This window comes from Mustela lutreola, chromosome X (assembly GCF_030435805.1).
Source record: "Mustela lutreola isolate mMusLut2 chromosome X, mMusLut2.pri, whole genome shotgun sequence".
NCBI classification, from domain to species: Eukaryota; Metazoa; Chordata; class Mammalia; order Carnivora; family Mustelidae; genus Mustela; species Mustela lutreola.
Genome location: NC_081308.1, coordinates 18,693,752 through 18,705,225, shown reverse-complemented (window position 1 = coordinate 18,705,225; position 11,474 = coordinate 18,693,752). Strand labels below are relative to the sequence as shown.

The 11,474-nt window shown below is 41.7% G+C and overlaps 2 protein-coding genes across 2 annotated transcripts; both read right to left on the bottom strand.

The window, feature by feature from the left end:
* Nucleotides 1-2,772: 2,772 nt before the first annotated feature.
* Nucleotides 2,773-5,468, bottom strand: LOC131822132 (heterogeneous nuclear ribonucleoprotein A1-like; the record flags this gene model as incomplete). Its single annotated transcript, XM_059158521.1, has 2 exons — nucleotides 5,460-5,468; nucleotides 2,773-3,720 (listed from the first exon to the last, which is right to left on the bottom strand). Coding segments are annotated over exons 1-2 (957 nt in total), but the record flags the coding sequence as incomplete, so codon positions are not given.
* Nucleotides 5,469-8,165: 2,697 nt separating this feature from the next.
* On the bottom strand, nucleotides 8,166-10,457 carry DDX53 (DEAD-box helicase 53). Its single transcript, XM_059157929.1, has one exon. The coding sequence runs from the start codon at nucleotides 10,321-10,323 to the stop codon at nucleotides 8,275-8,277; it is 2,049 nt and encodes a 682-aa protein (XP_059013912.1). The 5' UTR covers nucleotides 10,324-10,457; the 3' UTR covers nucleotides 8,166-8,274.
* Between the last annotated feature and the right edge of the window lie 1,017 nt (nucleotides 10,458-11,474).

Genomic DNA, 11,474 nt, shown 5'->3' with positions numbered 1-11,474 from the left:
CTTGAGGATGTGGTGGTCTGGTGCAAGGCTGTGTGTTCTCAGCAAAACTGGCCACACACACATATGCACACGTAAGTACATATTATAGAATTTAGGGGACAGGTAAGGAGGGGACTCTTTCCCAGAAGCTGAAAGCTTCCTTTTATACTCTGATCCGTGAGAGTCACGTTGAAGTAGTTTGTTATATGGCACCTCATGGGAAGGCACTGTAATGAACAAGGGTGTGTGTCATAGGAAAGGCCTACACACAGAACAAAAACAGAAATACATACAGACCTATGACAAGGGCACATTTATTGATCCAAGAGAAAATTAAAACACTCATGTAGAACAGCATATGGGTCCTCATAGAACACAGTCCTAAAAAGCAATTAGTTCAGGCTTCAAAGGGATTTTGCTGAATATGAAAAATGGGTTCCAATTGAAATTTTAATTAGGACCCCAAAACACATCAGTACACTAACTGCTGAAAGTTCACCACAAATTGCAAGCTTTGGATGATGGGTTGGACTTTATTTAAGCTGAGTAAACATCATTGCAGGCATTTTACCCAATTGGAAGGGATTGTAGAAAACAGAAGTTTGCAGCTAGAGATGGGACCAAAAGAGTGACATTTACATGCGGTGGTAAGCAGTATTGGGCTTTTAGTATTGTGTGTGGGTTAGGTGTGAGGACATTTCAAAGACTATGGTAGTTTGGTGGACTTGAATGACACTGAACAGCTTCAGCAGAATTTGGGAAGCAAAATGGATGAGTCAGCATAGAGAGGACCAGTTCTTCCATCTTTCCACTAAATTATAGATTTTTTCCAATCAATACACTAAGAAATCCTGAATTACCATTTTTTTATTAAGGGAAGTGCACTTGGGTTACAGGAAGGGAGGGGAGAGGGAGAGAACTGTTTTGCTGACTTTCTCAATATTCTGTTAGAAAATATTTGCTCTTGACTTTTTAAAAATTGGGTTTTCAAGCTCATGTCCAAAAACAAAGATGGCCCATCAGTTCCTGTCTCCTTTTCCCCCTTCTGTCTGGAAAAAAAAAAATTAAATTCCTTGTGTCCGAGAGAAGATTCCTATTGATTTTGACTATGTATTTCAATTAGGTAGAGTTATTCACCCTGAGCCCCTCTGTGTTGTTGATTGCAAGGAATTCTGTGGTTGACTACATTTCAGATCTGTCAGAGCCAATGATGTACTCCGGGTGCAGCCAAGTGTGAATACTGTTAAAGCTATTGGTTCAGATGACCTTGATATTGGGTCTTTTCATGACTGCTGCTCAAGTTTTCTCCCCTGCTGGTTTCTCACCTCTTTCTCTAATTGATGCTGACTGTTCAAAACCTGGGGTTGTTTGATCTGTTTCCCATTTTTCGTAACATTATATCAGTTCCTATAGAATCCCGTGTTTGTAATGTCCCCATTAAATAGCCATCCAGAGGAGGGGTTTAAGTTGCTTGTCATAGTCAACTCTCATCGTAAAGTATCCCTCATTGGAGCCTTTTGGAAATAATGGAAAATTTACTGCCTCAACACAAGGTGTGTTATAACCATTTTCCCAGTGTATCAGTTAAGATGATTTAGACTGCTGGTAATATAATTAAAGACTTAAATAATAGAGACATTTATTTCATATATGAAGTTCAGAGGTAGGGGATTCCTGGGTGTATTTGCTGATCCATTGTTTATTGGCTGATAGCACCTATGAAAGGTACAGAGGAAACAGATCAGGAGTAGTAGAGACATCCTTGTGACCACAGCTCACATCTGATACCTGTGAAAGGAGGGGCAAGGGAAGAAGAATTAGGTAGCAAGAGCATTAGAATATACTGAGGCTCTGAGAAATCCAGAAGCAGCCTAACAGGGAGTTCTACTAGAAATAGTGTCCACAGAACAGTCCCATGTTGGGCAGAAATGACTGAGACCCCGTGTCCCTCTCTGCTCAGTGAGTGAATGGCTATTGAAGAGCTTGACCTCACCTCAGTTGCTGCCATGGATTGTTTACAGCCAGGGGTTGGTCAGCTTCCTGTGCTCCATGCAACTGAGCAGTAAGCTTTTTCTGTAACAGAGATCTGAGGGCCATCTCTCGAAGGCTGCCACGCCGACTTTAATTCTGCAGCACAGTGATGCCATACAGGATTCAGGTGCTTTCCACATCTATGTTCTGTCATGCCTAGCATATTGGTGGTCTTCAGATTTACTTCATCATTGTCTAAAATGACTGTTAAAACCTCATGTCTTCACACAGGTACATAAGCAGAAAGGAGAGCATATCCTTGCATGCTTGTGTTCTTAGGGAAGGAAGATCTTTCTTTAAAGCAGCCAAGCCCATTTTCCTGTCAGTCCCATAGGCCAGGTTTGAGTCTCATGTCTATGCTGAAGCTACAATGGAGAGTAGGCTATTCTTTTCTTTTTTTCCTAGCTTTTTTTTTTTTAAAGACACATTTATTCAGCGTCATGATCAGACTATTACATTTAGCAATCAACAGCATGGGTGCAAAAAAAAAATCTACATTAAAACCCTTTGTTGGAATGCTTTACACTTTCCACAGAACAGAAACTAAAATAACCTGTTATACAATTAGTCACAAATACAGTCCTCGAGTTTTTTTTCCCATACACATGAGTATTGTCTAAAACATGTCTTCTTTGTAGCAGCTAGGCCCTGCCACCACTGTGCTTGGCTGAGTTCACAAATCTGTTGTAACCTGTAGCTTCCCTGTCACTTCTCTGGCTCTCCTCTTCTGCTAAGCTTTGTTTCCTGGCAGTAATTAAAACTTCTGCCACTGCCATAGCTGCTGCTGCTGCTGCTGGAACCACCAGAGCCCCCTTGGTTTCGTGGTTTGGCGAAGTATTGGCCTCCACCACCATAAGGGCCAGAGCTTCTGCCTCCAAAATTGCCTCTTTTCATGGGCCCAAAATTTGAGGATTGATTGTTGTAATTGCCAAAATCATTATAGCTTCCGCCACCTCCAAAGTTGCTTCCATCATTACCAAATCCGTTATAGCCATCCCCACTGCCACCGTAGCCACCACCACCTCGACTGCCACCAAAGCCACCTCGACCACTGAAGTTTCCTCTGCGATCAAAGTTGTCATTCCCACCAAAACCACCTCCATGACCACCACCAAAGTTTCCAGAACCACTTCGACCTCTTTGGCTCGATGAAGCACTAGCCATCTCTTTCTTAGAGAGAGCTTTCCTTACTTCACAGTTGTGGCCATTCACAGTGTGGTATTTTTGAATGACAGTCTTGTCTACAGAATCATGGTCATCCAATGTTACAAAAGCAAAACTCCTCTTTTCACCACTGCCTCGGTCAGTCATGATCTCAATCAGTTCGATTTTCCCATACTGTTCGAAATAATCTCTTAGATGATGTTCTTCAGTGTCTTCTTTAATGCCACCAACAAAAATCTTTTTCACAGTTAAGTGGGCACCAGGTCTTTGAGAATCTTCTCTTGAGACAGCCCTCTTTGGTTCCACAACTCTTCCATCCACCTTGTGTGGCCTTGCATTCATGGCTGCATCCACCTCCTCCACAGTGGCATATGTGACAAACCCAAAGCCTCTGGAGCACTTGGTGTTCGGATCTCTCATTACCACACAGTCCGTAAGTGTTCCCCATTGCTCAAAATGGCTCCTCAGACTCTCATCAGTTGTTTCAAAGCTCAGACCTCTGATGAAGAGCTTCCGCAGCTGTTCAGGCTCTTTGGGAGACTCTGACTGAGACGTGACAGCGGTGGGAGGGGAGACTTTAATGATGCTTACTCAGCGGCGTCCACGGGCAGAAAGGAGTAATCTAATGAGCGTATCTCTTTTTCCTAGCTTTTGAACTGAACCAGGGGGTGTTGGTTATGCCAACAAATAGGAGGACGGTGGTGGGGGTGGCTGTTCAGTAGATAACCCACCAGTGTCTGCAACCCTCAATATTGCTAAGGTGGCACTTCATAATTTTATTCCCAGAAATTCAGACAATAGAGGTCATAAGTTGATTACTGAATTTATGACTTGTTACACTGGCAGGTTATTTTGTTTATTTTGCACTCCCATCCCACCCACCAGCCAGAGAGGAAAGTTCTATTACAGTCTTTCATATATATGTCTTAAATATATATTTTTATGTACATGAACATAGTAGGCGCTTGCAACTTTTCTTTTATTGTTGCCGTGGTCCACGGTTTACTAAATGTCTAAGTGAACAGATCTCCCACCATATTGTTGAGACTGATCTTTCAAAAGGACTTCTGAAAAGTCTGATCGCATTGACCGATGTTTGTAGTTCTGTCATTTTTTTTTAATTTTTAATTTTTTTAATAAACATATAATGCATGTTTATCCCCAGGGGTACAGGTCTGTGAATCGCCAGGTTTACACACTTCACAGCACTCAACATAGCACATACCCTCCCCAATGTCCATTGTAAACTTTGAATTTACTACCCACCAGTTTCTCTAGTGCTAGAAAGCTACAGGCATACTTTCCTACACTTCTCACCAGGCCTAGGGAATTTAATGAATAATTAAATGACTAATGAAATTAATCAAGAGGCATTGTAGTTGAAAGTATTCAAATTACAAGTGTCTTTACTGTTTCACCATTAAAATGAAAATATCATTGATGGCAAACTTCTCTCCTTTCCACCACTGCACTTTAAATGCTGAAAACAATGCCTATGGAACACAGTAGAAGCACAGTAAATATCCAAGCAATAGCATGGAGGACCATAGGGGAAGGGAGGGGAAATGCAAAGGGGAGAAATCAGAGAGGGAGATGAACCATGAGATACTATGGACCCCAAGAAACAATCTGGGGGTTTGAGAGGGGATGAGGGTGGGGGGAGGGGGTAACCAGGTGATGAGTATTGAGGAGGACATGTGCTATGATGGAGCACTGGGTGTTATACTTAACTAATGAATCGTCAAACACTGCATCAAGGACTAAGTATGTACTATACAGTGGCTAACTGAACAAAATTTTAAAAAAAGAACTGTAGACGTTTTTAAATGGAGGACAGCAGATAGGATCTTGGGGAAGCTGTAGCACTTGGACTGGACACAGAATGATGAGTCTCATTTGGCCTGGCAGAGAGGAAGGAGAAAGGGTTTGCCCAATGGGGGAACCAGTACCCAACAATGTGAGTAACAGCATCAGGATTGTGGTGAATTAGCATCATATAATGGGTGATGGGAGAAACAGGGCAGAAGAGGATGCAATATTTTTTGAGCACCTATTGAAAAGGAATCACTATACTAAGGATTGTACAGGCATAACTGAGGTTAGCTGAAGCCTCCTCATACTGTCTCCTGTGTCATTCATTACATGCTCAGTGATCTGCCTTCACTCTGTTCTAGTTTGGATGCAGAAATCAGTATTTCTTTGAGATTCTAAACAACCAAGAAAACCCAATTCACTCACAAAAGTTTTGCCAATTGGCGTAAATCACAGTTTCTTGACATCAATACCGTAGACATTTTGGGCTGACAAGTCCATCATTTTGGTGTTGCCCTGTGCATTATAGGATGTTTATCCCTGACTTCTACCCACTAGATGCCAGCAAGAGTCTTGCTGCCTAGGAAGGACAACCAAAAATGTCTCCAGACATTGCCAAATGTCCCCTAGGAGGCAAGTCAACTCTGAGAATCACTAATGTAGGTAATACCAAAGACAGGAAGGTTGGTGTGGGTTTTATGTTGAACAGTGCACAAGAAAAAATATCTTTTTTTCATCTTGCTGAACTCCCCCTTCTTGGTTTTTCTGCAGTTGAGTGTAAGGTGGTGTTTCGCCTCATCTATTGCAAGGTTTCTCAACTATGGCACTACTGACATTTGGGCTGCATGATTCTTTGTTTTGGGGGCCATCCTGTGCATTGTGGGATGTTTAGGAGCACCACTGGGCTCAACCCAGAAGATGCAAATAACCCTCCCCTGAGTTGTGAAAACCAAATCTGTCTCTAGACATTGTCAAACTGACCCTGATGGAGAACACTGATGCAGATTATACTGACAACAGGAAAGTTGTGGGGGTTTTATTTTGCACAACCTGTAAGATATCATTTATAAATCCTCTTTTTGGGGGGCATCTGAGTGGCTCAGTTGGTTAAGTGTCTGCCCTCTGCTCAGGTCTTGATTCCAGGGTCTTCGGACTGAGGCCCATGTTGGACTCCATGCTCTGTGGGGAGTCTGCTTCTCCCTCTTCCTCTGCCCCCCCTCTCTCTCGCTTGCCCCCCCCTCTCTCAAATAAGTAAATAAAATCTTTTTTTAAAAACCCTCTTTTCTCCTCTGAAGTCCTTTCTTCGTTACTAGGCAACTGGTTTTTGTTGTTCTGTTTTTGTTCTTTCAGGAATTGTCCATCTCAGCTCTAGCAGTTTTGGGGCAAAAAATATTGTGTTGTGTAGGGTGGTCCTATAGATTGTAAAGGTGTTCAGCAGTATCCCTGACCTCTGCCCTCTAGCTGCCAGTAGCATCTTCCCACCCTCTCCCTCAGTAATAGACCAGTGCTATCTCCGCATAATGGTTCAATGTCTGATGGAGGGAGGGCCAAAAATGCCCCAGTTGAGAACCCTTGTTGTATCTCTGCTTACATTTCTCCATACAGTGCTCTTCTTTTCAGTTTCTTCTTTGAGAAAAAATGTATGGTTCTCTCCTCTCTTTACACATTGGTGTTGTATTACATATTAGCCACTCAAAAATGATAACGATTGTTGTGAATTTTATCAAGAGATATTGAGGCCTGTATTAAGAGCCTAGAAGCCAGACTTTAACCTCAAACACCTATACCTAGAGTATTTGCCTCTTTGTTTCACTTAATTTCACTACCTTTTGTAGTCACAGCTGGGGATGCTGGGAAAAAAGATGGTTGCATTAATATTTTGTTTGCCCGAGATTGCAAGGCTTGACTAATTCTGTTTTCACAAACATTGAATTTAAGATTTAGCATCATTTGGAGGACTTCTTATAGTGTGAGAAAGTTCAGATTGCCTCTAAATAAAGCATGCAAGATAGAATTAGAAATTAGAGGAGTTAACTAAAATTGGTTCCTCTGGCAAAAGTGTCATTTGGTCGAGTTTTTAATGTTTTTCCCAGTATGTAAGATATATTTTAATTTCACATTGATTTTTCTCAATATGTATACATGAAGTTTTGGCCTTTTATAGACAAACTGAAAAATAAAATGTGACAAAAGAATATAAAGATACCCCATGAGTGACATTTCACAAATCAATAAAAATGCAGATAGCACTATTCTGGTCATTAAAAAGTATTTCATCGTTCAATTTGTTAAGTAACTATGTGATATTCTTCCTAGATCAGAAAATAAAGTGTTAAAAAAACAAAAAAAAATTTAAAAAGGAAGTGTTAGTAAAGGCAGGGTTATACAATTTTGGTTATAATATAGAGTTTAGTGGTGAAGGGGACCCCAAAATTATTTAACCACCCCAATTTCTTAGTGAAGAAAGTGATCACACATGCAGAAGGTAAGTGACCTCCCCAGAAGTTTTAACCAGTGGTAAATGATATGAGTTTTATGAGGATCTGATTTCTAGCAAGTCAGACACTATGCTCAATTAGTCACATCTATCTGAAAAAACAGAATTGTGGAATCTTTTAGAAGGTTGAGCATTTTTTTTCTAATGATTTTTTTTTTTTAAATTAGGGAATGACAGTGGAGATTTCTTTACAGATCATTGTGGCACTAACTGCTGGGGGAAAATAGAATATTTGACTAGGATAAACTTGATGAAAATTATGTTTCAAATTAATGTGACTTTTTAAAGCAAGAAAAGCACTATTGTTGTCTGTAACCAGTCTTTCAGAGGAGACGTAGATGGACATGGCAGGCTATGAAAGAAACCATACCAACATGTAAGTGGTGCCTGGGTGGCTCAGTCACTTAAGCAACTGACCCTTGATTTTTGGCTCAAGTCATCTCAGGGTTGTGACACTGAACCCTACATTGGGCTCTTCACTGGGTGTGGAACCTGCTGGGGACCCTTTTCCTCTCCCCATTTGCCTCCCCCTTTCCCTTTGTCCCCACCCCACTCTCCTCCCCCACACTCATGCACTCTTTCTGTTAAAAAAAAAAATCACCCAACACATAACATTTAATTTTTTTTCCAAATAAGCTCTTACTCTCTCATTTTTCAAATACTTTTGACTTTATTAAGGAACATAAATGATATTGAAAGTTCAGTGTTTAAGAATTGATGTCTTTAAACTGCCAGGTCTTCAACATATCTTCAGTTTTCCAGGAGCGTAACACAACTCTTCAATGTAGATATCAGTAAAATTCTCTGGGTTTTCCTGGAGATTTCAGTTTTTTTCCTGTGTCCTTTTTTTGTTTGTGCATTTTGAATCGCTCAGCCATTGTTAGGAGATCTTCAGGGACACTCTGATTTGCTCGTTTCAGAATTTTAATCAATTCAATGGCAATCTTCCAATCATTCTGAGTCATGAGGGTGACTGATACGCCTGTCCTCCCTGCTCTTCCTGTTCTTCCCACTCTGTGTACATATTCTTCAATATTGCGTGGGAAGTCGTAATTATATACGTGTGTGACATCATTAACATCAAGACCTCTGGATGCTAAATCAGTAGCAATCAGTATTTTCACTTTTCCACTTCTAAAGTCCTCCAGTGCTCGTTCACGGTCATGCTGCTCCCTGTCGCCATGCAATGATTGCACTGGTATGCCCTGGATGCTCAAATCACTTGATAAGTCATCGGCAACAAGTTTTCTGCTGACAAACACAATGACTTTGTCGTGGGGTGACAGACCCTGTAAGAATTCTTGGATAAGAGATCGTTTTTCTTCTTCTGTGGTAACAATTACATTTTGCTTCACTGTATTAACAGCAACTAGATCCAGAGTACCAACATAAACAATCATAGGTTGTTTCAGGTAAGACTGAGCAAGTCGACGAATGGTATCTGGCCAAGTTGCACTTGTCATAATAGTCTGGCGGTCTGGGCGCACATCTAATAAAATCTTCATTATCTGGTGTTCAAACCCCAGATCTAGCATTTTATCTGCTTCATCTAAGACTAAGTAGGTTATGCTTCGTAAGTTGACAAAGTTATTCATTTGCAGATCATTCAGTCGTCCAGGAGTTGCAATAATGATATCTATGCCTTTGGTAATATCTCGAATTTGTCGTTCTCTACTTCCACCGCCATATATACAAACACTTTTAAGACCTTTATATGAATATTTAGAACATTCAGCTTCCACCTGAAGAGCTAATTCTCTAGTGGGTGTAAGGACTAGCATGCCAGCCCCATTTCTTTCCTCTCTAGGTATTGGTTGATTATTGAGATGAATAAACCCAGGCATTAAATAGGACAATGTTTTGCCTGTTCCAGTTTGAGCAACTCCTATAAGATCTATTCCTTTTAGAATAATTGGCCATGCCTGTGACTGAATGGGTGTTGGCTTTTGAAAACCTGCTCGTCTAATGCTTTTCATAAGTTCAGGGTAAGGATGGAAGGCATCCTCAAATTGCCAAGTAGGGTTGGGAATGGGGCGCTTTTGGCCATCTTTCAAGTCGTCACACATTATGTCAAAGTTTTCCTTTCTCCACATATCTACTTCAGCTTCAGACAACGAGCTCGTTGCTTCAGATTCTACATAGAAGTTTTTCTTAATTGGTGGTAAATCTGCCCATTTTCTTTTTTCCCACTCTACAACTTCTGCTCTGATTTGGTCCCAGTCTATCAGTGGTTGAACCTGTTTAGCACCAGTGTTATCTGGGCGGAGCTCTTTTCCAGCAGAGGCCTGAGGTGCGGCACTATCGACGCGGGACTCTGAATGGTGGCCTCGTTCTTGTTTTTTAACAAGAGCATCTATAGTTGCTTTGGCCTTTGCTTTCATGTCCTTTGTGCCAAAAATTTTTACCTCTGCTTCACAATCACCTTTTATGATCTGTATTTTGGTACTTGTTGTAGCCTGGATATCTTTTATCTTTGATCCACCACGACCAATCACCACTCCAATCATATTGTTCTTCAATCTAAAGCAGAGAGGTGGCTCCCCGGGGCCTGAGGCTCTCACCTCTGTGTGGCCGGCGGGGCCGCTCCATCCTCTGCCACTTCTGCCCCTTCCACTGCCACCACCGCCACCGCCAACCCTGCTGCCACTGCCGCCACTGCTGCTGCCACCAATGCCGCCTCCACCGCTGCCGCCACCACCGCCACCGCCGCCGCTACCACCGCCGCTACCGCCACGGCTGCTGCCGCCGCTGCCGCCGCTGCTGCCACCCCTGCCATCCTGGCGGGCCCTGAAATCTCTTGGATTAGGCTCTGCCCTTTTCTGCTGTGGGGCCCAGGCCATTACTTGGTAGGGCGAAGGCGGTGTTGGCCTTCAGCCTACCTAGAGTGGGAAGACACGGTCGAGTCTTCCCTCCTCTCAGGCGCTTGATCAGCAGAATATGGCGCTGGTGGGTAGCTATGCAGCCGTTAAGAAGGAATTGTTCTGTGACGTAGTGGCACGGGTTTCAATGGGCTGGCCAATCACAGGACTCCGGGCTGGCGCAAGGGGGGCAGGCACCTGTGACGCAAAATTTAAAGTGACACTGTCACATGACCCGTTGCTGGCGATAGTGACCTAATAATGTGATTAAGTAGTTTGATCCCGGGTTTCCGCACCGTAAAATTACTTTTCCTTTTCCATTATAGTTATAAAAAATAATTATTACTCTGTTCTTTGGAAAGAGTTCATTAAGTCTAGCTGACCCTCGTAGGCTCACCAGCTGTTTAAATTCAGTTCCTTCCAATGTTTTGTAGAAACTAATGTTTTTTGTGATGTATTTGAAAAACATTGCTCCGGATGAATATTGATTGTCAAATGAGTTTTTTTTTTTCACTTGGTGGTTCAACAAGACTTATTCTGACAGAACATATTGCAAGTCCCCCACACTTCTTTATGAATTATACTAGGAGTTTTAAAGCATTCCCAATATATTTTAGTTCATTAACTGTTAAAAAGAGAAATTTGTTTAGTCAAATGTGGCTTTAACTTAAGAATATATGTATTTCCCTATGTTTTCATCTTTACACTGACTAATAGTATGTATTACAGAAGCTAATAATCCTAGAGGCATTGGATGTGTCAGGGTCACTTTGTTTTTCTCCTTCATTAAAGAGAGAATGAAGTTGAGACCCTGATATCCTTAAGGACTTGACAGAGTACTTTATACTGAGAGTATAAATTGAGAACCTTTTCTTAGCTTATAGACTGGGGCTCTCAATGCTCTACTGTAAAGTGACTTGTTTTTGCTCATTTTGTTTCCTGTGGGTGATACAGGAGAAGAGAAGGAGCCATGGTAATGAAATGAAATAGTCTTATACTGAGAAGTGTAGCCATGTACAAAAGCAAAGCACTTTGTGGCGGAACTCAGTGTATTCAATTATTGAGACTGAAGACTTGTGCAGGTATTATGGGTACTGAGAGAGATTATGGTTTCAGGGTCATTCCCTACCATT